The sequence below is a fragment of the Megalobrama amblycephala genome, linkage group LG5 (genome assembly GCF_018812025.1).
Source record: "Megalobrama amblycephala isolate DHTTF-2021 linkage group LG5, ASM1881202v1, whole genome shotgun sequence".
In the NCBI taxonomy this organism is placed as follows: domain Eukaryota; kingdom Metazoa; phylum Chordata; class Actinopteri; order Cypriniformes; family Xenocyprididae; genus Megalobrama; species Megalobrama amblycephala.
The window spans coordinates 35,557,263-35,583,639 of record NC_063048.1 but is presented as its reverse complement, the minus strand read 5'-3'; the positions used below and the strand labels follow the sequence as shown (position 1 = coordinate 35,583,639).

Genomic DNA, 26,377 nt, shown 5'->3' with positions numbered 1-26,377 from the left:
AGCATATTAGAATGATTTCTGAAGGATCATGTGACACTGAAGACTGGAGTAATGATGCTGAAAATTCAGCTTTGATCACAGGAATAAATTACTTTGTCAAATATATTCAAATAGAAAGCAGTTATTTTAAATTGTAATAATATTTCACAATATTACTGTTTTTTACTGTATTTTTAATTAAATAAATGTAGCCTTGGTGAGCAGACGAAACTTCTTTTAAAAACATTAAAAATCTTAGTGGTTCCAAACTTTTGGACTGTACTGTATATATACTGAGTGATCACTGTTTTGTAGATGATGATTAAAATGATCATTTTCACCTGAGATTTGAGTGTAAAAATGACTTTATAAAGATGGCAGCATCATTATTTTATTTTCACACAGAGATTGGAAGATCTATTAGTGAAATCTGTTGACTTTATCAATCTGTGTTTCATTATATGCCAACAGTGACAGTTCAAACATGGGAAAAAAGCACTTCTTGTGTTCTTTTCCTCAAGTTTGCATGACTGTAACTCAAGAAGTGTTAAAGATATCTTAATATCCTTTCAGATTCTGGTTCTGAACAAACTTTTCTTCTGGTATCTTCATTTTAAAGGCCCTCGATGGTTCAATCCCAGAGATATGGAGATCTTAATGCGGCTCCATGAGTAAATTCTACACATTTTCAGTGGTCAGAAATCAAATGTGGGTCAGTTTGTATAAAGATGATACTTCAGGAATATCTGAAGAACAAATAATGTTGAAACTAGAAATGTATCTTGTGTTTTTCCATCATCTCAATTGCATAGAAAATTCCTGTCTGAGTGCCATAAATATTCCTTTTCCAAAGTTGTCATGTCTGTAACTCTAAAAATATTCAAGATATCTTAATATCATTCTAGATTCTCATTTTTAATAAACTTTTCTTTTGAAATCTTCATTTTCAAGGCCGTATATAGTTCAGTCCTGGGGATCTCAAAGCAGCTCTGTGTTCAAATTGTTGAATTTTACCTGTTTTCAGTGATCAAAAACCAAACATTATTCACTTTGCACACAGCTGATACTTTCTGCTTTTAAAGAGGAATATCTGAAGAATAAATAATGTTGAAACTAGAAATGTATCTTGTTTCTCTCTATCAAAAGAATTGCATAAAACATAACTCTCTGAGCACCAAAAATCCACTGAAATTGGTTTAGTTGAGGCACATTAATTTGTCTTTATAAGAATCTATATTTGAATCAGTTTTAGGGATATTTGGACGATGGGATTTTGTTCATTTTAACAGCTTCTGAAGCTACCAAGAGTTCAAATACGCAGTATCATGACGACACGTTAAAGAAAAAAGTATCACATCCAAAGTGACCCACATTTGATTTCTGACCACTGAAAATGTGTAGAATTTACTCATGGAGCCGCATTAAGCTCTCCATATCTCTGGGATTGAACCATTGAGGGCCTTTAAAATGAAGATACCAGAAGAAAAGTTTGTTCAGAACCAGAATCTAAAAGGATATTAAGATATCTTTAACACTTCTTGAGTTACAGACATGCAAACTTGAGGAAAAGAACACAAGAAGTGCTTTTTTCCCATGTTTGAACTGTCACTGTTGGCATATAATGAAACACAGATTGATAAAGTCAACAGATTTCACTAATAGATCTTCCAATCTCTGTGTGAAAATAAAATAATGATGCTGCCATCTTTATAAAGTCATTTTTACACTCCTCTAATTTGGTGAAAATGGTCATTTTGATCCTCATCTACAAAACAGTGATTACTCAGTAAATATACATCTGTGACATTTAATATTTGGGCTTTCATCACTATTTATGTTTGTCTTTCTACAGAAAAAAAAATATTATGAAAATCAAAAATTAGAGCTGTGGACCTCTGGGTGATTTGACACAGAATGACCCAATGCTTTTTAAAGTCCCCATGAAATCAAAATGGACAGTTGTTTTTTAATGGAATATTGCAGTATGATTTATCGCTGCACATCATTATTGTGTTAAATTCATGTTCTGGTAATCTTGAATCAGAATATCTTCCTCTTGCAGCATCTCTTCTCTTCTCTGATGATGAGGGCGGGGCAACCTGTCACTCACATGAGATCCACCAATAGCAAACCACAACCATCCAATCAATTCCCCACAGACAAAATCAAGCCCCGCCCTACATTTCGAAGGCCGTCAGGTGATTCTGACTATACAGATGCTACTGATGTGTCGGAAAAAGACGTCAAACTAATAGAATATAATTAACTCATCAATAAATCCCTGATGATGATGATGTGAGAAGCAGGAGTCACATGATATGATAAGGCAAGTTTCTACTGTTTTCATGTCACTGAAAGGCAGAAAAGCATGACTTTGACATAAGCGTGTGTCTTGTAGATGAACCTGAAGCAGAGGTGTGAAGTACTTTTTGGCTGCTTTGTAGTTGAACTGAGTATCAAAGATATTGGTAACTTTTACTCTCTACTTGACTACATTTTTGAGCAAGTAAATGTACTTTTTACTCCACTACATTTGTGAAGAGTAATGCAATTACAGATTACATTTCTCATGACATCTAACTTTTTCTGCAGCAGTTTGTTTCTGATATAAAGAAGTGATATCGCCATCTAAGGACACTGAAGGTACTGTATCTTGTGCGTTTTGCCTTTACTCACCTAAAACTTGTCAACAAGGCAGGTGTTTGATTTATTAGATGAGGAAATGACTGGTGATTAGGCTCAAACCAGCACGTACAGTAGACTTTGACTATTTAATTTTAATTAACATTGTTTTATTTATCCGCTATATTGACAAGACCGTTTTGCAGGATATTGGTTTATTATGGCCTTTCTGTGCACTTGAACTCATCTGAGACTTGAGAGTTTGTAGACGTTTAAAAGGTTGTTGTGTCGATCTTGATTTATTGCAATATTGAGGTGTTCAGTTTTCTTTTGATTTTAGAAAATAAACGTGATTTCTCATCTTACAAATCTATCGTTTCTTATTTTCACGGGCATGTCCCTCAGGACTAGAGCATCTCTGAGCACATTCAGCACGAGTAAAATACTCAAGTACTGTTAAAATCACATACTTTAAGACTTTTACTCAAGTCGAATAGGAATTGGTTACTTGTAACTTGTAATTTTCGGTATCAATACTTTTACTCAAGTATGGTTTTCAGGTACTCTTTACACCTCTGACCTGAAGATAACGTGTCATTGAGATGCAGGTCAACAATCATGAGCATCCGCTCAGATCTAAATTATGCATCACGCACATCCTGCTCATTAAGAGAAAGACCAGGATCCACGCGGAGCATCAATTCTTAATTTAAGGCCCGAACTGCTGCTTAGGACGGAGAAAAACACTGATGTAGTAGATCTCTCTCACACACACACACATGTACCTGTGAGGGCGTCCAGCGGCTCCAGCTCGCGGTTGACACTGATGGGGAAGCACGAGGTGCTCAGTCTGCGGTGTTTCTTCAGCGCACTCGGGTCGGACGGATGTTTGCTGCGCAGCGGCTGCGTTCTGGGACTGATCTTCTTATTCAGACCCTGCTGAAACCAGAGTCACGCAGAGCAGCTTCCTGTTACAACCCTGATTTCCTGAAGCTGGCATCAGATCTGTGTCATATTCCCAGCCGCTCTCCACTCACTCCACTGAATTCAAGCACTGGATTTGGTTTGACATAATCTCAGTGTACAACAATGACAATCATTGCTAATTAATGTCTGATGATGTTCACAGTTTATATTAGATATTCATATATTCGAATGGCCTGGTATTTGAAAGCAAATTAACAACTGAAATGAATGAGATCAATGGCACAGAACATCTTAAATAATGAACTAACCTAATAATATTAATTTCAATCCAATATATTTATGATTTGGCTACCTACTTTACCATAATCAAGACAAAAATCAATGTTGGCATGGCTGAAAACTATGAAAAGTATGAAGAATTAAGTGTATTGCTAAATATCAGATTTAAGTTAGAAACATGGAATGAAACAATGTCAAATAATATGAAAGTTTTCACCTATTTTCATCCAATAATCAATATTTACCTCATTTACCTCATCCTGATCATCTTCAGGCTGTTTACTTCCCTTTCTGCTGGATTTCACACTCTAAAAATAGTCAATAACAATTTACATTTTCATAACAGAACAGAATACAAACTTAGATAGATAGATAGATAGATAAAAAGTTAATTTAATTAATCTAACTACAATATTATCAAGAAATCTTAAAGTTAATCTATAAACTTATCAAAATAAAGTGTTACCTTGTCTTTCTTTGACTTATGCGGCATTATAACGCGTGACAGGATCTATGAGCGCGCGCTGTGAGGACTGGACCTGAACACACACGCGCGCGCGCGAGCGCTGATTGACAGGTGCCAGTCACGTGACAGAAGCCGTTCCATTTACAGTTCAGAGCAGATATTAGTTTATGATTTATGTGAGTTATTGTTCGGATTTAGTAGGTTTCAGGTTTACTCTCATTTAATAAGTGAGCGATATGCTTTTAAAGTCGATAAAACTTTATGTTGCCTTAAGTTGAAGGCAAAATCTGCTTATAATAATTATTATAAAACATTATTAAATTATGTAAGTGTTTATATTATTATCTTTTCTTTCATATGTCATGTAATTGGGTGTGATACATGAGAAATGGCGATGACGCCGGCGCGTGTGACGCTTCTCGGCTTTCTGGGTAATGTAGTTCAAGCGTCACGTTCACTCATTACACTCCTATGGTGGAAAAACTACATATCACAGACTTCCGTGAAACAATAAAGTTTGCCGACGCGCTGGGCGCTGGTCATACGGTGATGTGACAGAGTCCGTGATACAGCGCAATCTCTCTCAGCTCAATCATCGGCTCATTGCGGCTCATTGTGTCGGGAAATGTCTGACAGCGGCGGAGGAGAGGAAGGTGGCGGCGGGATGGAGGTTTCTGCTGCCGTGCAGACGGTGGCGGACGCGTCTGTTCTGCAGAAACACATCCGTAAGCTCGTGCCGCTGCTGCTGGAAGATGGCGGCGACGCGCCCGCATCTCTCGAGAGCGCGCTGGAGGAGAAGAGCGCGCTCGAGCAGATGAGAAAGTTCCTGTCAGATCCGCAGATTCACTCGATTCTGGTGGAACGGAACGCGCAAAAAGGTTAAAAGTCATCAATTAAACTCTCATCTTAAAGGTTAAATCATTCAAATGCATTATTAAGCTAAGGATTGCAATGTTTGTGCGGGTTTAAAGAGCCTGTGATCGATTTCGTGATATTTTTATTATTATCGCAGGGTTTGTGCAGCCCCGCCCTGTTTGATTTGCTCATGTGTCAAAATGGAAGTTTAGTTAATATGTTCGTTTTAGAAACATGGATGTAAAGCAACTGCTTGAACTTGTGGTAAAATGTCAACAGTAAGTGATCGATGCGCGTTCAGGGCGTGTTTGCTGCACTGCAGATCGGTGACGTCACGATCATCTGATCTGAGTCCAGCTGCAGCTGAGAATATCGATTCATCGATTTTAATACATTCTCATTTTGAGGAACCGGTATCGATTCTTAAACCCCAGGAATCGATCATTTAGTTGTTTTCAGTTGATGCGCGAACAAAACTTCACTCAAAGCATTACTTGTAGCTCCTGCCATCAAAATAATCACAATAAGCTTTGTTAGTTATGATTGTAAACAGTCTCAGCTTTCGTATTCTGTCAGTTTTATCACTGAATTCACACAATAAATGTTTTTGTGTCTCTTTAATTTGCATCTCTTCCTCTTTACTACTAGTTACGGCACCAAATAAACATGAATGAACATCAGAAGGAATGTTGAAAGATACTGAAATGAATCATGTCTCGTGTAATCGATCGATCAGTGTTTCAACTGCGTCGGTAAAACAGCTGGAGAACAATGTCACGCAACGTCACATTTAATGGCACAATATGCTAGATTTTTTTAATTAAAATATCTAAAAAAAACACTAGAACAATGTTATATTTTTGTTGACTTGTGTACTTGCATTATCCTAAATGTTTCCAAGAATCCAGAGGAATATGCAATTTTAACCAGGAAGCTGATCATGTCCGTGTGTCGCCTGTCAATAGCCGCGTATCGGTTACCTTTTAAATTGTGTGAACTGAAAATACGCCCAATGGAAACTTCAATTTCGCAAAATCTCCTGTATATCGCAAAAAAATTTTTACGCTTGCGTGAGCGAGAGGAAAAAAGACATTTTAGTCGCATAATGTTGGTTAATGGAAACGTTGTCATTTTGCAATAGTTTAACGATATTTAGAAAATATCGCAAAAGTTTTGCGCAAATCTGTAATGGAAACGCGGGTAATGACATCATACCTGCGCTACCCTCGATTTCCAGTTTTATTTTGTAGAAACTATGGAAACACCAAAGACGCTTTAATATAGTGTGTTTTATTAGACTGTTTGGATTCATTCATTGACAGAAAACTAATCATGTTATATCACTCAACACAGCAAGTCTCGTTTTTCTTGATTTACCGTGAGTACCATGTTTTAACCATACCTAATATCGATCTATCTCACTGCCGTGTGCGACGAGTGTCTCATAACAGCCGCCGAGCGAACGCAGAGTAACATTATAACAACTTTCAACACATAAATGTATCTAATATGATAAACAGCGCTGTGTTACCCCACATACTCATGACCGGAAGAAGCGGAAGCGGCGACTGCGGCATAATAAAAGCCCCACCACTCTCGAGTCATGTGTCGCGCTTTCAGCCACACCCCATCGGCTATAGACGTGAAGACGACACCTCCCATGATTCATCAAGCTACGCCTTTGTTTTGAATAAGTGACCTCTAGTGGCGAAAAATTACATATTGTGCCTTTAATGCCATTCAATGACTATAAACTTGATAGTTTATGCTAGAAAAATAACTAGAGCGTTTTGATAAATATATTGATTATATTTGTACTTAACCTGTTCTTTAATATTTAACGTATGTTTGAATACAAGTGAAAAGACGTTTTTATGATAGTCAATGTTTATAAATAAAAAACGAATTAGAAACACAATTATGTCATTAAAAAGTAATTTTGTGTAATTAATCGAATTGTGTTTGTAAATGGAATCATGAAATGAGTGGCAATGCCCCGCCCTGTTACGATGACTGCAGTGATTTACAGTGACCGTTGCATCGGGACGTTAGCGATGTTTTGTGTCTGTCGTGTGTGTGAATCTGCTCTTGTTAAACTGTTACAGACTCCAGGCATTAACACACAGACACCAGCGGTCCGGTTATGCTCCTCACCGTCACATGCTGCTTTTCTTCTGTTTGGATTCATTCATTGGCAGAAAACTAATCATGTTATATCCCCCCAACACAGCAAGTCTCATTGTTTAAATCTCGTTTTCTTGATTTACCGTGAGTACCATGTTTTAACCATACCTAATATCGATCTATCTCACTGCCGTGTGCGACGAGTGTCTCATAACAGCCGCCGAGCGAACGCAGAGTAACATTATAACAACTTTCAACACATAAATGTATCTAATATGATAAACAGCGCTGTGTTACCCCACATACTCATGACCGGAAGAAGCGGAAGCGGCGACTGCGGCATAATAAAAGCCCCACCACTCTCGAGTCATGTTTCGCGCTTTCAGCCACACCCCATCGGCTATAGACGTGAAGACGACACCTCCCATGATTCATCAAGCTACGCCTTTGTTTTGAATAAGTGACCTCTAGTGGCGAAAAATTACATATTGTGCCTTTAATGCCATTCAATGACTATAAACTTGATAGTTTATGCTAGAAAAATAACTAGAGCGTTTTGATAAATATATTGATTATATTTGTACTTAACCTGTTCTTTAATATTTAACATATGTTTGAATACAAGTGAAAAGACGTTTTTATGATAGTCAATGTTTATAAATAAAAAACGAATTAGAAACACAATTATGTCATTAAAAAGTAATTTTGTGTAATTAATCGAATTGTGTTTGTAAATGGAATCATGAAATGAGTGGCAATGCCCCGCCCTGTTACGATGACTGCAGTGATTTACAGTGACCGTTGCATCGGGACGTTAGCGATGTTTTGTGTCTGTCGTGTGTGTGAATCTGCTCTTGTTAAACTGTTACAGACTCCAGGCATTAACACACAGACACCAGCGGTCCGGTTATGCTCCTCACCGTCACATGCTGCTTTTCTTCTGTTTGGGTTCAGTGACCTGATTCACTAATAGTCATGTTGAATGTTCAAATACAGTCGAGCTGATTTCTGGCTGTTTTTTGTCGTTGAACACAGAGGATGTCGGCGACGAAGGAGAGGAGGAGCGCGAGTGCATTTCCTACAGCATCAGCATCGACATCCACTACGGGCTCAAATCTAACAGGTGACGCACGCATTCAATCCTGTGATGATCTGATCTGTGTGAAGCTCTAATGGCTAACAGGAACGTGTGGTCTTTCAGTCTCGCCTTGATCAAGCGGACGGGCGTCATCGACGCAGACAAACCCATCTCCACTCAGGTGCGAGTTCTGACGCTCAGTGAAGATTCTCCGTACGAGACCCTGCACTCCTTCATCAGCAATGCCGTGGCTCCGTACTTCAAATCCTACATCCGAGAGTCTGGCAAAGCCGACAGGTAACCTCAGCTCTTAGCGTCTCCTCCGACATCATGGGGTTTTATGATGAAAGAAATCAATCGTGATGCAGACGTAATGAAGCATTTCGTTTGTTTCCATCAGGGATGGCGATAAAATGGCCCCTTCGGTGGAGAAGAAGATCGCGGAGCTGGAGATGGGGTTACTGCACCTGCAGCAGAACATCGAGATCCCCGAGATCAGCCTGCTCATCCACCCCATCATCACCAACGTGGCCAAGCAGTGCTACGAGCGCGGAGAGAAGCCCAAGGTCACAGACTTCGGGGATAAAGTGGAGGACCCGAGCTTCCTGAACCAGCTGCAGTCGGGCGTCAATCGCTGGATCAGAGAGATACAGAAGGTTTGAGATTCGCTGTCCTTCACCGTTCCCTTTAACGTTCAAATGACGGTACTGAATATCTATCAGAATAAAAACATCGCGTCAGTGTGAAAACATGTGAGAGAGACTGAATCTGCGCAGAAGGTATCCGTCTCATTTTCTGCTGCCTTCTATAAATACAAATAGTGACTTATCAGTGTAATGTCATGTGAGCAAGAGCTGCGGGGTGTTCTTTAATGGTATTGGCCTACAATAACCCTGAAATGGTATGCTGATAATTTTAACTTTCCCCACAAAAGAGCGTTGTATTATTAATGTCAAATCAATTGATCTTTTGTCATCCAACATTAATAGCAATGAAATCTAAATAAAGGTTTTAAAGGCTTATAATGAGAAATGCACATGAGAAAAACAGCATGCAGAAACATGCATTATTGGTGATGACTGATATTTATATGCATTTTATGTCATTGTTCTCATTGATTTACATTATAAGCATTAGAACGTCATATAAATATCATCATCTGCACCTAATTGCTTATTTTTGCACAGTTTGAGCCTCTGAATAAAACTGAGCTCCATATTCTTACTATATTAGACTATATGAACCTGATGGATCATATATTATACTCAACAAAAAACACATAAGCAAACTTTTCTTTTTTTACATTTACATAACTTTTTAGTCAAAATATTTTAAAACTCTATCAACTGTTCCATTAAAAGAATAGATTTTTTCTGAATATTATTTCATATGTCAGGCTTTACAGAGTTAAAGTCAAAAATGATCATTCTGTCATCAAATACCTGCCCTCATTTCGAAACTGATGCTTTGACATGTTCAAAACATACATGGAGTATTTGATAAACTGAATAATGTGGTAAACAGAAGCTTGCTTGACGCACGAGAGCAAACCTCATTGGTTCTAGCGGAACCTCAAAAGTGCTGCAAGAATGAACCTCATTGGTTCTCGTGAGCATGAGCTTCCGTTTACCAAACTTGAGTGCTTTATGTGTGTTTTGAACATTTCGAAGCGTCAGTTTTGTGTTTTGAAGAAGAACAAAAGCTTAAAATGACAGGAGAGGAAGTGATTTTTGGCGAACCATCCCTTTACAATCACACCTGAATGTGTGTGTCAGCTCTGGCGATTGGTTTATCATGATGAGCTCATGTATGTTTTGTGCAGTTGTTTCAGGTTTGTGCTGCTGTGTGTTTGCAGGTGACTAAACTGGACCGAGACCCTGCCTCAGGAACCGCCCTGCAGGAGATCAGCTTCTGGCTGAACCTGGAACGCGCCCTCAACCGTATTCAGGAGAAGAGGGAGAGTCCCGAGGTCCTGCTCACTTTGGACATCCTCAAGCACGGCAAACGCTTCCACGCCACAGTCAGCTTCGACACAGACACAGGTGACGCGTCCGTGCCTGAAGGATACTGTCGTTTCACGATCTTCCTCTCGTCTAACGCTGGTTGTGTGTTTCTCTCAGGACTGAAGCAGGCTGTGGAGACGGTGAACGATTACAACCCCCTGATGAAGGACTTCCCCCTCAACGATCTCCTGTCGGCCACCGAACTCGACAAGATCCGGCAGGCGCTGGTGGCCATTTTCACTCACCTCCGCAAGATCCGAAACACCAAATACCCCATCCAGCGCGCGCTGCGACTGGTGGAGGCCATCTCCAGAGACCTGAGCTCTCAGCTGCTCAAAGTCCTGGGCACGCGCAAGCTCATGCACGTGGCCTACGAGGAGTTTGAGAAGGTACGGCTGATTTAACCTCCTGCGCCGGTGCATGCGCAGGTCTCCGCTCACGCTCTCCTTCCTCCGCAGGTGATGGTGGCGTGTTTCGAGGTCTTCCAGACGTGGGAGGACGAGTACGAGAAGCTGCAGGTGCTCCTGAGGGACATCGTGAAGAGGAAGAGGGAGGAGAATCTCAAGATGGTGTGGCGTCTCAGTCCGGCGCACCGGAAGCTTCAGGCCCGCCTGGACCACATGCGGCGATTCAGACGGCAGCACGAGCAGCTCCGAGCCGTCATCGTCCGCGTGCTGAGACCTCAGGTGCCGAATCTGATCTGTTCTGATGTTGAGAAGTTTCCATCTGAAGTCTTTTGACTGATCGACAGCATTTATTCATGTCTTTGCAGGTGTCTGCCGTGTCCCAGCATGCTCAGGGTGAGACTGCAGAGCCGGCCGATATGAAGGTGGCCGAGGTTCTGTTCGACGCTGCGGATGCCAACGCCATCGAGGAAGTCAATCTGGCCTATGAAAACGTGAAGGAAGTGGACGGATTGGACGTCTCAAAGGAGGGAATGGAGGCCTGGGAAGCGGCCATGAAGCGCTACGACGAGCGCATCGACCGCGTGGAGACGCGCATCACGGCTCGCCTGCGTGACCAGCTGGGCACCGCAAAGAACGCCAACGAGATGTTCCGCATATTCTCTCGCTTCAACGCCCTGTTCGTGCGGCCGCACATCCGCGGAGCCATCCGGGAGTACCAGACGCAGCTCATCCAGCGCGTCAAAGACGACATCGAGTCTCTGCACGACAAGTTCAAGGTCCAGTACCCTCAGAGCCAGTCCTGCAAGATGAGCCACGTGCGAGATCTCCCTCCGGTCTCGGGCTCCATCATCTGGGCCAAACAGATCGACCGGCAGCTGACGGCCTACATGAAGCGCGTGGAAGACGTTCTCGGGAAGGGCTGGGAAAACCACGTGGAGGGTCTGAAGCTCAAGCAGGACGGAGACAGTTTCCGCGCCAAGCTCAACACGCAGGAGATTTTCGACGACTGGGCGCGGAAGGTGCAGCAGCGCAACCTGGGCGTGTCCGGCCGCATCTTCACCATCGAGAACACGCGCGCCCGCGGCCGCACCGGCACCGTGCTGAAGCTCAAAGTCAACTTCCTGCCGGAGATCATCACGCTCTCCAAGGAAGTGCGCAACCTGAAGTGGCTGAGCTTCCGCGTGCCGCTGGCCATCGTCAACAAAGCCCATCAGGCCAATCAGCTCTATCCGTTCGCCATCTCGCTCATCGAGAGCGTCCGCACGTACGAGCGCACCTGCGAGAAGGTGGAAGAGAGGACGTCCATCTCGCTGCTGGTGGCCGGTCTGAAGAAGGAGGTGCAGGCGCTCATCACCGAGGGCATCTCTCTGGTCTGGGAGTCCTACAAACTCGACCCATACGTCCAGCGTCTGGCGGAAACCGTTTTCAACTTCCAAGAAAAGGTCGAGCAATCCGAGACCGGGAAAATTAGAGTATCAATCAGACGTTTGGACACACACACTCGTTCTTTGTTATTTTTGACTAATATTCATCAAAATTATGGATGAAGAACTTTGTTACAAGCTCCTACTATGGAAGCTTGTTTCAGAAAAGGTAATTGTGACATTTATCCCACAATTCTGTCTTTTTCCCTCAGAATTGTGAGATAAAAACTCACAGTTGCGAGTTAAAAAGTCTGAATTGAGAGATGGAAAGTTGCAACCTTTAAGTCGTGTGTGTCCCTACTTCTGTTGGTAGTGTAAATGTTGCATACAGTCAGCATGAAAAGAGATGTGAATGTCATGTTGATTTGTGGGTATTTCACTCTTAGGTGGATGATCTTCTTCTGATCGAGGAGAAGATTGATTTGGAGGTGCGTTCGCTTGAAACCTGCATGTACGAGCATAAGATGTTCACTGAGATCCTCAACCGCATCCAGAAGGCTGTTGATGACCTGAACCTGCACTCCTACTCCAACCTGCCCATCTGGGTCAATAAACTGGACATCGAGGTGAGTTCAGCTGGACAGAGGAGACACGTCTGTCTACGGGGTCATATTCGCTCAAATGTGAACGTGCGTTTCCTCCATAGATCGAGCGGATCCTCGGGGTGCGTCTGCAGGCTGGACTCAAGGCCTGGACGCAGGTTCTCAGGGGTCAGATGGAGGACAAGGCTGATGTGGACATGGACACTGAGGCTCCTCAAGTCAGTCACAAGCCTGGAGGAGAACCGAAGATTAAGGCAAGTCGTTGTTGTGGAGCTTTGAGCTTGTCTAGACAAGTCAGCTTTCATTCTATTGAGCTTTATACAATACAGTTTCAGCTTCACAGTAATAACAGGAAAATAGCTGAATCAATGATGCCAACTCTAAAAAGACAAGTGTGTCATTATTCAGATCAAGTTTTGTTCTCATATGATGGTGTCAGTCCAGTCAGATCCAGATCCAGTTTCACTGAACGTCACGTTTTCTTTGTCCAAACAGAATGTCATCCATGAATTGAGGATCACAAACCAGGTCATCTATCTGAACCCGCCGATTGAAGACTGCCGCTACAGGCTGTACCAGGAAATGTTTGCTTGGAAGATGGTCATTCTGTCTCTTCCCAGAATCCAGAGTCAGAGATATCAGGTCTGTGTTTGGTTTGCTCTGCACTTGCTTTCCGTTTCCTGCTCCTGCATTAACGATTGCTTTTTAAACAGGTCGGTGTTCACTACGAGTTATCCGAAGAGGAGAAATTCTACAGGAATGCTCTGACCAGAATGCCCGATGGTCCATCTGCACTGGAAGAAGCGTATAATGCTGTAAAGGAGAACGTGTCCGAGGTGGAGCAGTATGTCAAGGTAGCGTCTTTTCTCTTTGAATGAGCGAGTGTACTGTATTCATACGCGAACAGTCGACTGACTGCGTTTGGTCCATCAGGTCTGGCTGCAGTATCAGTGTCTGTGGGACATGCAGCCCGAGAACATCTACAACCGTCTGGGAGAAGATCTCAACAAGTGGCAGGCGCTGCTGGTGCAGATCCGCAAAGCACGAGGCACATTTGACAACGCAGAAACCAGGAAGGAGTTCGGACCGGTCATCATAGACTACGGAAAGGTCAGAAGGAAGCTGCTCAGTTTAGCCATGAGGTTTCTGTCTGTAGACAGTCAGTGTTGGGGAATGTTACTTTTAAATATCATGCGTTACTACTTATAAAAAAGTAACTAATTATGTTACTTAGTTACTTTTCTAGGAAAGTAATGCATTCCAATAATGTTACTTCATGAAAAAGTAACTAATTGCTTTACCTAGTTACTTTTTATGGAAAGGTATGTGTTACAGTATTGCATTACACTATAAAAAAAGTAACAATTAGTTGCTTTTTTTTTTTTTTAAAGTATGTTACAATATTGTGTTATTTATTAAAAAGGTAACAATTAGTTATTTTTCATGGAAAGTCGTGCATTACAATATTGTTACTTAATGAAAAAGTAACAAATTGTTACTTAGTTACTTTTTATGGAAAATTGTGCATTACAATATTGCGTTACTTCATAAAAAGGCAACAGTTACTTTTTATGGAAAGTAAAGTTACAATGCTGCGTTACTCCCTAAAAAAAAAAAAGTAACTTATTACAATACTTAGTTACTTTATGGAAAGTAATGCGTCACAATATTGCATTACTCCTTAAAAAGTTAACGGTTACTTTTTTATAAAAAGTAATGTTACAATATTTAATTACTTCATAAGAAGTTACTAATTGCGTTACATTGTTACTTTTTATGGAAAAATTTGCATTACAATGTTGTGTTACTTCTTAAATTAATTAATTACGTTACTTAGTTACTTTTTTATGGAAAGTAAAGCATTTCGCGTTACTCCTTAGAAATGTAACAGTTACGTTTTACGGAAAGTAATGCATCACCATGTTGCGTTACTTCATAAAAAGTAACAAATTATGTTACTTTGTTACTTTTTGTGGTAATACCTTACAATATAACGTTACTCCTTAAAAAGGTAACAATTAGTTACTTTTTTTTTTAAAAAGTAATGCGTTACAAAATTGCGTTACTTCTTAAAAAGGTAACAATTAGTTACTTTTTATGGAAAGTCATGCATTACAATATTGTTACTAGGGTTGCACGGTGTACCGGTACTACTGGTAGTATCGCGATACCAAAGCTTCAAAATACTGGCGATGCCATTGTATTTTTTAAACGGTAGTATCGTCAGTACCGTAAGGAATGTTGTATGTGAGGCAGGTACACTTCAATTGAACATATGTGCCTGCAAAAACATTACAAGAGACTGCCGTTGACTGTCTGCTGTGCCCTGTGTAGTAAATGCTCTGTAGAATTAGCGCCTTATTGTTTCCTGATGCTTCAGTTAGTTTTGCAATGAGATAAAGTTGCGCTTGCACGTTGTTGTTCGCAGTGCATTTTATCTGGAGGGTCTGAAATTCACTTAATTAACATCATAAAATCTTTATATACGAATGAATTCTCACAGTTTTTCCGTTGCTCATTTCACCACTTCTGGAAAAGAATAAATAGTTTGTTTCTAGAAACATCTTTGCGAACACGATTCAGACAAATGCAATTCCATTCATCAATAAACTATAGCGGGTTTGCACTCGGTTCTTATCAATCATATCAATCGTGATTTTATAATTATAAATGTATTATATGTTTTAATATACATACTGCTCTCCAGTCAGGGTTAGATATTTCAAGATAGGCTGGCAAAAATGCTCCTGATAGTTCGTGACACGAGCAAGAGTGCTGTTTTTGTTTCGTTTCTAAATGAATCTGTTTTTGAACAAATTGGGCGAGTCACTGACTCACTAATCCATTCATTAAGACAGTCATTTGCTTCGTTCCTGAATGAATCAGCCGTTTTGAACGAATCGGTTGAATGATTCATTGACTTAATCATTAACACTTGCTGCCACCTACTGGCTACTTTAGTCTCCCATCTAAAAGTAGGTCTATTCTATCATTTTTTACCATCTAAACGTAGGTCTATTCTATCATTTTTTACCATCTAAAAGTAGGTATATTCTATCATTTTTTTCCGCCAACATTTTTATTTCTATATTCAGATTTTTATATTTGAAACATTAATATCATAACATTATTTATGCAATTGTAATTGAAGTGTAAATGCATAAATGCTACATCGTAATGTCAGTTCATACAGCTTCTGTGCAGATGAATTTGAATTTGAAGATGAATTTTGTTTACAATGATTCATTTGATTGATAATAAAAGCCTGTTATTCATTCTCATTAATGAAGTATTCAGAGAAAAATCTGGTCTGTTTTCATGTTTTTATGAAAGTTTGGTTCATTTTGTATACTGCATGGTATCGCGATACTACTTGGTATCGTGATACTTCAGCTGGTATAGTATCGTAATACATTTTTATGGTATCGTGACAACCTTAATTGTTACTTCATAAAAAAGTAACTAATTACGTTACTTAGTTACTTTTTATGGAAAATTGTACATTACAGTATTGCGTTACTTCATAAAAAGGTAACAGTTACTTTTTATGCAAAGTAATGTTGCGTTACTTCCTAAAAAGTAACTAATTACAATACTTAGTTACTTTATGGAAAGTAATGTTACAATATTGCATTACTCCTTAAAAAGGTAACAGTTACTTTTTATAGAAAGTAATGTTACAATATTGAATTACTTCATAAAAAGTTACTAATTGCGTTACATTGTTACTTTTTATGGAAAATTTGAATTACAATATTGCGTTACTCCTTAAAAAGGTAACAATTAGTTACTTTTTTGGAAAGTAATGCGTTACAATGTTGCGTTACTCCCTAAAAGTGTTTCTTTTAACATGTGTGATTTAGGTTCAATCCAAGGTGAATCTGAAGTATGACTCGTGGCATAAGGAGGTGCTCAGTAAGTTTGGACAGATGCTGGGCAACAACATGCAGGACTTCCACTCTCAGATCTCGAAGGTGGGTGCCGAGCTCTCGCTGATGGGAAACGTCATGTTTATGTGCTCAAGTGAAATTGTCTGAACTTTTCTATGGTCTTCCAGTCTCGTCAAGAACTGGAGCAGCATTCGGTGGACACGGCCAGCACTTCTGACGCCGTGACCTTCATTACGTACGTGCAGACGCTCAAGCGCAAGATCAAGCAGTTCGAGAAACAAGTGGATGTGAGTACCACCGACCTGGTTTAGATTGCTCAATCCCAATTCTGTGGAAGAAAATGTTATTAAAGTCTCTGTTCCCGTGCAGCTGTTCCGTAACGGCCAGCGTCTGCTGGAGAAGCAGCGGTTCCAGTTCCCGCCCTCGTGGCTGTACATCGATAACATCGAGGGGGAATGGGGCGCCTTCAGTGACATCATGAAACGCAAAGACACGGCCATTCAGCAGCAGGTCGCCAATCCTCCAGATGAAGATTGTGCAGGAGGACCGCGCGGTGGAGAACCGCACCACAGATCTGCTCTCCGACTGGGAGAAGACCAAACCAGTAGCGGTATGTGTCTGGAAGTGTCTCGGAGCAGTGGAAATTGTGTTTAGGCCTCCACTGAGTGTCTGTCTGCTTGTTGTCGCTGCAGGGCAGTCTGCGTCCAGAGGAGGCGCTGCAGTCGCTCACCATCTACGAGGGCAAATTTGGCCGTCTGAAGGATGACCGAGAGAAATGTGCGAAGGCCAAAGAGGCGCTGGAGCTGACGGACACGGGCCTGCTGAGCAGCAGCGAGGAGCGAGTTCAGGTGCGACACTGCTGTAGTACAGTAGAAGCAGGGCTTGCCTGTGGGGTCGCATTTATCTGACACTACAGGCAATCTTTTGCAATTAGCTTAATATTGTGTTTTTGTTTTTTCACACGTCATTTTGAGACCAAACGTATAGGCCCCAGTTAACGTGGTTAACGTGTTTGATGCTTTGTCAGGTGGCTCTGGAGGAGCTGCAGGATCTGAAGGGCGTTTGGTCCGAGCTGTCGAAGGTCTGGGAACAGATCGACCAGATGAAGGAGCAGCCGTGGGTCTCTGTGCAGCCGCGCAAGGTGAGCGACGCACCTGCCGTCTCATTTGATGCACGTCGAGGGTTTGCTTCACTGACTCCATGTTCTTGTTCCGTACAGCTGCGTCAGAACTTGGACGGCCTCCTCAACCAGCTGAAGAACTTCCCCGCTCGTTTGCGGCAGTACGCCTCGTACGAGTATGTGCAGCGACTGCTCAAAGGATACATGAAGGTGAGTCGGTCGTGCACGGAGCTGGTCATACTAGTGATGAAACACTGCTTCGTGAAGCTTCGAAACTTTTGCAAATCATTTGTTTTCAACCAGTGATTTGGAGCGTGTATCAAACCGTCAAAGTCACTTGATTTCAGTAAACTAGGCTTCCTTACATCATAACGGTTTCGAAACGTTTTGAAAATGTCAGTGGTTCGCCTCTAGGGGGGGCGATGATCTCTGCGAACCAGTGTTTATATGGTTTATACCTGATCTCCATTCAGTTTTATAAAGTTACACATATGTATAATAAAAAGAGTTGTAGTTAATAATCTCTTATTGGGCTGATTACCCTAGCTTTCCATTAAAAAACTAAATTTAATTCGTAAAAAGTAACTAATTGCATTACTAAGTTACTTTTTATGGAAAGTAATGCATTACAAAATTTAATTAGATTACATGGTTACATTTTATGGAAAGTTATGTTACAATATTGTTACTTCATAAAAAGTAACTAATTACGTTACTTAGTTACTTTTTATGGAAAGTTATGTTACAATATGCGTTACTCCTTAAAATGGTAACAATCTGTTACTTTTTTGGCAAGTAATGCATTACAATATTGTGTTACTCTGAAAAAGGTAACAGTTACTATTTATGGAAAGTAATATGTTAACTAATTGTTGCTTAGTAACTTGTAATGTTACAATAGAGAGGTTACAAACTTGTTGCTTATGAAAAGTAATGTTACAATATTTCTTGAATACTTCATGAAAGTAACTAATTACGTTACTTAGTTACTTTTTATGAAAAGTAATGCATTACAATATTATTTCATAAAAATGAACTAGTTTTACTACAATTTAATAAAGTAGCTCATTAGAAAGACACATTTAATGGGATTAGATGATGTGTTAATTTTATTTAATAGATTACACTTTCAAAAAATCTTACATAAAAACACCTTTTACAAAACAGTTGCACTGTTTCACTGCATTTTGACCAGCAGGAGTCGCCGGAGTACGGAGTTTTGAGTGAATCATTTGAGTGAATCATTTTGTGATTTAATTGGTTCAAAAAGTTTCAAAAAGCTTAATTTCTCTCATCCCTCGTGTTGATCTTCAGGTGAACATGTTGGTGATTGAGCTGAAGTCCGAGGCGCTGAAGGACCGTCACTGGAAGCAGCTCATGAAGCGTCTGCATGTCAACTGGGTTCTGTCCGAGCTGACTCTGGGTCAGATCTGGGACGTGGACCTGCAGAAGAACGAGATGGTGGTGAAGGACGTGCTGCTGGTGGCTCAGGGAGAGATGGCTCTCGAGGAGTTCCTCAAACAGGTCCTCATCCGTCAGAACGACACGTGTGCGGCTCAGTTTCCTTAGACAAGTGTGTGTTTCAAACGCTGTTTCCTTTTAACCGCAGATTCGTGAAGTGTGGAACTCGTACGAGCTCGATCTGGTCAACTATCAGAACAAGTGTCGTCTGATCCGTGGATGGGACGATCTGTTCAACAGGGTCAAGGAGCACATCAACAGCGTGTCTGCCATGAAACTCTCGCCCTACTATAAGGTAACGCACAGAACGGAAACGCACAAATGAATCTGAATGACAGTAGTTCCTCCGTTTACACCGTCATCGCTGTTCTCCGCAGGTGTTCGAGGAGGACGCTCTGAGCTGGGAGGACAAACTCAACCGCATCATGGCGCTGTTTGACGTCTGGATCGATGTGCAGCGGCGATGGGTTTACCTGGAAGGCATTTTCACAGGAAGCGCTGACATCAAACACCTGCTTCCAGTGGAGACGCAGCGCTTCCAAAGGTCAGCCGTCAGTGCCACTGATTAAACCAGTGTGCTGCAGATCTCAGGCTTTGGATTTAACATGTGACTGTTTGGTTTTACAGCATCAGCACAGAGTTTCTGGCTCTGATGAAGAAGGTGACCAAGTCTCCTCTGGTCATGGACGTCCTGAACATTCAGGGGGTTCAGAGGTCACTGGAGAGACTCGCTGATCTGCTGGGAAAGATCCAGAAAGCCCTGGGAGAATATCTGGAGAGAGAGCGCTCGTCTTTCCCCAGGTCAGACATTGACAGTGTCAGTCCTTTAGATGTGAGGGCTCATGGGAATGAAATCCAGAAGATAGTTAGTTTTAATGAAAACTGAGCTGAGACGAGATGACACTGACATCATTAAACACTGTGACCATTTTTGACGAAAAAGACCAAAATGTAGTTTAGAAAATAAATTTTACCAAAATCTCTACATTTTCTAGGGCATTGTACATGTTGACTAAAGTAAGTTTACATTGACTAAAACTAAAGTTCCCAGATTTGTAGTCAGACTTGACCAAACAAAAACAGGACTGAAGCTACATTTAAAATATAGCTGACAGAATTAGCACTAGTTAGTGTGATGTCTAGGAAGTGTTAACCGTTGAGTTAGTGGCAAAGAAACTGCTTTGAAATTTGTGCATATTGTAGGGCCCTATAAAATCCGTTTAATTTTTTCCAAATTTCCATTTTTTGTTTTAATTTTTCTGGATTTTTTTTTTTTTGACTCCATTTTAATGGTTAAATTAAATTTTAGTAATCAAAAAGCATGTCTAATCAATGGAAATAATGAAACTTATCTAATTTACCAACAATTTATTAAAAGTTTAACAAAAAATTAAATGTTTTAGGGCCTAATGATATTCGTTTTATTCTTTCTTCTCAAATTCTGTTTTATTTTTACCAAAATCTGTTTTAACTTTTCTGGATTCCATTTTAATGGTTTAATTACATTTTAATAATCAAAAAGCATGTCTAATTAATTTAATTCTTAAAAACAACATTTATTAATTTAAAAAAAGTATTTTTATGATTTTATTTTTTCATTTTTTTTCAGAAATTCTGTTCCGTATTTTAATTTTTCTGGCAGTCAAATGAACGCATACCATTTAATTTATCTTTTAATCATGAAATTAACCTTTTTTTTTTTTTTTTTGTCAAACAATGTGCTGCACAACAGAGCTTTACTGTTAAAACTTAATAATTTATTATTAAATGAATTTTTCTAAATTCTACTGTACAGCACTAATATGTTTGTCAAGTTAAATCGAATGGGTTGCCGAGAGGTTTGAGTTTCTCTGTGTTTATGATGATAGTTTTCTCAAACGAAGTGGTTAAATGCTGATGAAGTGACTTTCAGAGCATCTTTGGAGATTAATTATGTCCTCATATAGTGAGGCGACAGAGGATGAAAATATCGCGAGCGTTGCACATGCTTCAGTGTGCGTGCGCTTACGTGCATGCTTTAAATTAATAAAAAATTTGACATTCCGCGTTATATACTAAATTCCATAAATTCCAATTTCATAATAACAGCAAAAAATAAACCTTTAAAAAAAAAAAAAAAAATCAAATTAATAGTTGTTGCAGCGCTGTAATAAAAATGAATTTTGTGTCGCCATGTTTAGTTGGTCAGTTAATTGCAGTCAGGCTTCAGTATTCGTTCTGTCACGCTTGTCAAACATGGAAGACGTGACGGACTCGTTTCTGTTTCCGCAGGTTCTACTTTGTTGGTGATGAAGATCTGCTGGAGATCATTGGAAACAGTAAGAATGTGGCCAAACTGCAGAAACACTTCAAGAAAATGTTTGCAGGAGTTTCAAGCATCCTGCTGAACGAGGACAACACGGAGGTGCTGGGAATCTCGTCCCGAGAGGGAGAGGAGGTACGACACGCATCCGGAGAGAGACTGTATATCTAACCCATACTGTATATCTGTCATACATGAATTCTGCAAAATTCATCAATTATGAAACCTCAACTTCAGCTGTAAAGCCAGAGTCATCATTCAGATCAGTTCTGTTCAAGTTCTGTTGTGCTGTTGTCTTCAGGTGCTCTATAAAACCCCAGTGTCCATCACGGAGCATCCGAAGATCAACGAGTGGCTGACGCTGGTGGAGCGCGAGATGCGTGTGACGCTGGCCAAACTGCTGGCCGAGTCCGTCACTGAGGTGGCCGCCTTCAACAAGGGCACCGGCATCGACCTGAGCACCTACATCAACTGGATCGACCGCTACCAGGTGAGCCGTCCTCTGAGACACAGCCAGCGTCTGTAACATGTCCACATGACCGCTAAACTCCGCCTCTTCTGCGTTCAGGCCCAGCTGGTGGTTCTGTCCACCCAGATCGACTGGTCTGAGAACGTGGAGAACGCCCTGACCACGATCGCCGGCGGGGGGAACATGGCTCCGCTGCAGGACGTTCTGGCCAACGTGGAGGCGACGCTCAACCTGCTGGCCGACACCGTCCTGATGGAGCAGCCGCCGCTGCGCAGGAGGAAACTGGAGCATCTGGTGAGAGAGTAATGGAGATCTGTTGTAACTTGTTTTTTCAAAGTTGCTCATGGGCACTGAAAGCAAACGTGTGTTTTATTCCTAGATCACGGAGTTGGTGCACCAGAGAGACGTGACCAGAGCTCTGATCAGGAACAAGATCGACAACCCCAAATCCTTCGAGTGGCTCAGCCAGATGCGCTTCTACTTCGACCCCAAGCAGACCGACGTCCTCCAGCAGCTCTCCATTCAGATGGCCAACGCCAAGTTCAACTACGGCTTCGAGTACCTGGGCGTGCAGGACAAGCTGGTGCAGACGCCGCTGACCGACCGCTGCTACCTGACCATGACGCAGGCGCTGGAGGCCCGTCTGGGAGGATCGCCCTTCGGTCAGTGTCTGGTGTTTCTCACAGTCCAGCTGAACGTGAAGTGTGCCGTGCTGAAGGATGTTCTTGTTTTGTAGGTCCTGCCGGAACAGGAAAGACCGAGTCTGTCAAAGCTCTGGGTCACCAGCTGGGCCGCTTCGTCCTGGTCTTCAACTGCGACGAGACCTTCGACTTCCAGGTAGGATCGGTGTCACGGCAGTAACGGTGACGGGTCTTTATGAGGCCGGGCAGGGTTTGACTGTGTCTCGTCTTCCAGGCGATGGGCCGCATCTTTGTGGGTCTGTGTCAGGTGGGCGCCTGGGGCTGTTTCGACGAGTTCAACCGTCTGGAGGAGCGCATGCTGTCTGCTGTGTCTCAGCAGGTTCAGTACATCCAGGTGGCGCTGAGGGAGCACATCAACCCCAACAGAGACCGCAGTGTGTACACCAGCTCAACACCATGTGTCATCTGTCTGATTGTTTTAAGGTGTCCTTGTTACAGTGTTACTGTACAGTTAAAGCGTTAGTTCACCCAAAAATTATATTTCTGTCATTAATTACTCTCCCTCATGTCGTTCCACACCCAAGACCTGCGTTCATCTTCAGAACACAAATTAAGATATTTTTGTGCATAAGGATAATGACAGAAGAGAAGAGATTGTTGAATAAAGTTGTTGTTTTTGTTTCACTGCCATTTCTTTAGTTCCTTTCTGGACCTTGAAAGTGTTGATTATATTGCTGTCTATGGACGAGTCTCTTGGATTTCATCAAAAATATCTTAATTTGTGTTCTGAAGATGAATGAAGGTCTTATAGGTGTGGAACGACATGAGAGTAATTAATGACAGAAATTACATTTTTGGGTGAACTAACGCTTTAAGTACTTTAAGTAAATATTAATTAACATGTATTTACTATATGGTTAGGGTTAGTTACTTGTAATTATGCATAATTTACTGTTAAGTACACGTGTAGAGCCGTATGAAATCAGTTTTATTTATTTCCAAATTCCTTTTTTTTTTTTTTTTTTTTTTTTTTTTTTTTTTGTTACTCCTTTTTAATGGTTAAATTAAATTTTAGTAATAAAAAGCATGTCTAATTAATTGAAATCATTAATCCTATACAATTTAACAACAATTTTGTTATAAATTTAGCAAAAATAAAATTTTTGGGGGCCCTACGTATTAATTTTTTTTATTCAAATTCCGTTTTTTTTTTTTTTTTTTTTTTTTTTTTTTACCAAATTTTCTGATTCTAGTTTTCATTTTAACAATTTTTTTGAATAATCATAAAACATGTCTTATTAATTTAATTTATAAAATAACAAAATGTATTGATTTTAAAAAACATTCTATAAAATGCTTTGTTTTTATTATTTATTTAAATTATATCTGGCAATCAAATTAAGGCACAAGACATTAATTTATCTTGTGATTATGTTAAGATTAAGATTTAATAATAATTTATTTTAATATTATTATTAGTGTTAGTATTTTTAGACATAGCTAAATTCTACTGTACAACAGTAATATATTTCTGTCACAGTTTCTTCAAGTTAAACCAAACTTTTATTATTATATATTGAGTTTCTGTGTGTTTATGATATGACGACAGTTTTTCTCGAATTAAATGTTAAAATGCTGATGAAGAGACTCTCAGAGCAGCTCTGGAGATGAAGTTCATACATTCAGGTCCTCATATAGTGAGACGGCAAAGACATGAGGTTTAATATTCAGACGCTATATTGTGATTTGATTGAAGTGTACTGACCTACTTTTTATTCATCAAAAATTTGACAAATTCCGTGTTATACAGTAAATTCAGTTTTTTTTTAGGACTGGATTACACTATTCCGTCCGTGTTTTCTGCATTGCTGAAATCATATGTAACGTGTAACAAGGACACTCTAAAGTGTTACCAAATCTTTACTGCATTATTGATTTTCCCTGATGAGCTCCAGTACTTCTGTGTGGGTCATGTGATGAACGTGTGCTCTTGTGTGTTCAGGTGTGCCCGTCACCACAGAGCTGCTGAACAAACAGGTGAAGGTCAGTGCGGATATGGCCATCTTCATCACCATGAACCCCGGATACGCCGGACGCTCCAACCTGCCCGATAACCTCAAGAAGCTCTTCAGGAGTCTGGCCATGACCAAACCCGACCGCCAGCTGATCGCGCAGGTCATGCTGTACTCACAGGGCTTCCGCACCGCTGAGATCCTCGCCAAGAAGATCGTCCCCTTCTTCAAGTACGCAGAAGCGTCTCACATGTTCTCAGCCCGTGTGACTCGTAACGTAACCTCGCTCTGTGTCCCGTTGCAGGTTGTGTGACGAGCAGCTGTCGTCTCAGTCTCACTACGACTTCGGTCTGCGTGCGCTCAAGAGCGTGCTGATCAGCGCCGGGAACGTCAAGCGAGAGCGCATCCAGAAGATCAAGCGAGAGAAGGGCGAGCGCGGCGAGGACGTGGACGAGAACGAGATCGCGGAGAACCTTCCGGAGCAGGAGGTGAGATGAGCCGAGCGGTTGGAGGGGTCACCTGATCCTTCTGATTCTGACCTGAATGTATGTGCTCGATCCTCAGATCCTGATCCAGAGCGTGTGTGAGACCATGGTGCCGAAGCTGGTGGCCGAGGACATCCCGCTGCTCTTCAGCCTGCTCTCCGACGTGTTTCCCGGTGTTCAGTACATGCGAGGAGAGATGACGGCGCTCCGAGAGGAGCTGAAGAAGGTTTGTGCCGAGATGTACCTGACGTACGGAGACGGAGATGACGTGGGCAGCATGTGGGTGGAGAAGGTAAGGGCTTCATAAACCTGCTTCTGAATTACAGGTGTGACACATTCTTTTACCCAGGGTTAAAAGCGCAGCTCTGCAGACACTAACGCATCACTGACTGAGCTGTGCTCCTCCTGTGCTCCTCAGGTCCTGCAGCTCTATCAGATCACTCAGATCAATCACGGGCTGATGATGGTCGGGCCGTCCGGCAGCGGGAAGACCATGGCCTGGAGGGTTCTGCTCAAAGCCCTGGAGCGTCTGGAGGGCGTGGAGGGCATCGCTCACATCATCGACCCCAAAGCCATCAGCAAAGACCACCTGTACGGCACCCTGGACCCCAACACCCGCGAGTGGACCGACGGGCTCTTCACGCACGTGCTCAGGAAGTGAGCGGCGCCTCTTGTCACGTGTCTGTTTCTGGTGTCTGTGGTCTCTCGATCTCATGGCGTGTGTTTTGCAGGATCATTGATAACGTCCGTGGAGAGCTGCAGAAGAGGCAGTGGATCATCTTCGACGGTGATGTGGATCCTGAGTGGGTGGAGAATCTCAACTCGGTGCTGGACGACAACAAACTCTTGACTCTGCCCAACGGAGAGCGTCTCAGCCTGCCGCCAAACGTACGTCGAGTGATCGCTGTGCTGTGACACTGTGGTTTGGGTCATGATGATGATGTCACTGCTCTCGTCACACAGGTGCGCATCATGTTTGAGGTGCAGGACCTGAAGTACGCCACGCTGGCCACAGTGTCCCGCTGCGGGATGGTCTGGTTCAGCGAGGACGTTCTCAGCACCGACATGATCTTCAACAACTTCCTGGCGCGCCTGCGGAGCATCCCGCTGGACGAGGGTGAAGATGAAGCTCAGCGCATGAGGAAGGCCACGGAGGACGAGGGCGACGAGGCCGCCTCACCTATGCTGCAGGTACGCCACGCAACCGTTTACGTCAAAGTGACTGCAAATCCATAAACAAGTATTGAGAGAAGATGTGTAACTGCTCGTCATTTATCTTGCGTCTGTCCTT

At 41.7% G+C, this 26,377-nt stretch overlaps 2 protein-coding genes across 6 annotated transcripts in view; one reads left to right on the top strand and one right to left on the bottom strand.

The window, feature by feature from the left end:
• Window positions 1–4,756, bottom strand: part of ppp2r5ca (protein phosphatase 2, regulatory subunit B', gamma a) — a 19,569-nt gene extending 14,813 nt beyond the window's left edge. For 2 of the 5 annotated variants that reach the window (XM_048192043.1, XM_048192047.1), the window contains exons 1-3: window positions 4,274–4,756; window positions 4,053–4,115; window positions 3,387–3,540 (exon numbers count right to left, since the gene is read on the bottom strand). In XM_048192043.1, coding sequence (XP_048048000.1) covers window positions 3,387–3,540; window positions 4,053–4,115; window positions 4,274–4,300 — 244 coding nt within the window. In that variant the 5' untranslated portion in view covers window positions 4,301–4,756. The remainder of the gene's footprint in view (window positions 1–3,386; window positions 3,541–4,052; window positions 4,116–4,273) is intronic. The other 3 variants (XM_048192044.1, XM_048192045.1, XM_048192046.1) reach the window with 3 other exon arrangements.
• A 49-nt stretch (window positions 4,757–4,805) lies between these two features.
• The window catches only part of dync1h1 (dynein, cytoplasmic 1, heavy chain 1), a 44,876-nt gene continuing 23,304 nt past the window's right edge, over window positions 4,806–26,377 (top strand). The window contains 36 exon segments of the mRNA XM_048192042.1: window positions 4,806–5,151; window positions 8,288–8,375; window positions 8,454–8,627; window positions 8,731–8,986; window positions 10,186–10,372; window positions 10,451–10,722; window positions 10,792–11,019; window positions 11,106–12,182; window positions 12,551–12,730; window positions 12,811–12,960; window positions 13,202–13,348; window positions 13,420–13,560; window positions 13,640–13,816; window positions 16,570–16,680; window positions 16,764–16,883; window positions 16,966–17,115; window positions 17,117–17,206; window positions 17,289–17,444; window positions 17,624–17,737; window positions 17,816–17,926; window positions 19,031–19,240; window positions 19,326–19,472; window positions 19,555–19,721; window positions 19,805–19,978; window positions 21,449–21,614; window positions 21,781–21,969; window positions 22,048–22,242; window positions 22,328–22,610; window positions 22,685–22,785; window positions 22,864–23,023; window positions 24,592–24,832; window positions 24,906–25,089; window positions 25,166–25,378; window positions 25,505–25,743; window positions 25,818–25,974; window positions 26,050–26,277. Of these exon segments, the coding sequence (XP_048047999.1) occupies window positions 4,899–5,151; window positions 8,288–8,375; window positions 8,454–8,627; window positions 8,731–8,986; window positions 10,186–10,372; window positions 10,451–10,722; window positions 10,792–11,019; window positions 11,106–12,182; window positions 12,551–12,730; window positions 12,811–12,960; window positions 13,202–13,348; window positions 13,420–13,560; window positions 13,640–13,816; window positions 16,570–16,680; window positions 16,764–16,883; window positions 16,966–17,115; window positions 17,117–17,206; window positions 17,289–17,444; window positions 17,624–17,737; window positions 17,816–17,926; window positions 19,031–19,240; window positions 19,326–19,472; window positions 19,555–19,721; window positions 19,805–19,978; window positions 21,449–21,614; window positions 21,781–21,969; window positions 22,048–22,242; window positions 22,328–22,610; window positions 22,685–22,785; window positions 22,864–23,023; window positions 24,592–24,832; window positions 24,906–25,089; window positions 25,166–25,378; window positions 25,505–25,743; window positions 25,818–25,974; window positions 26,050–26,277 (7,236 nt within the window). The 5' untranslated portion in view covers window positions 4,806–4,898.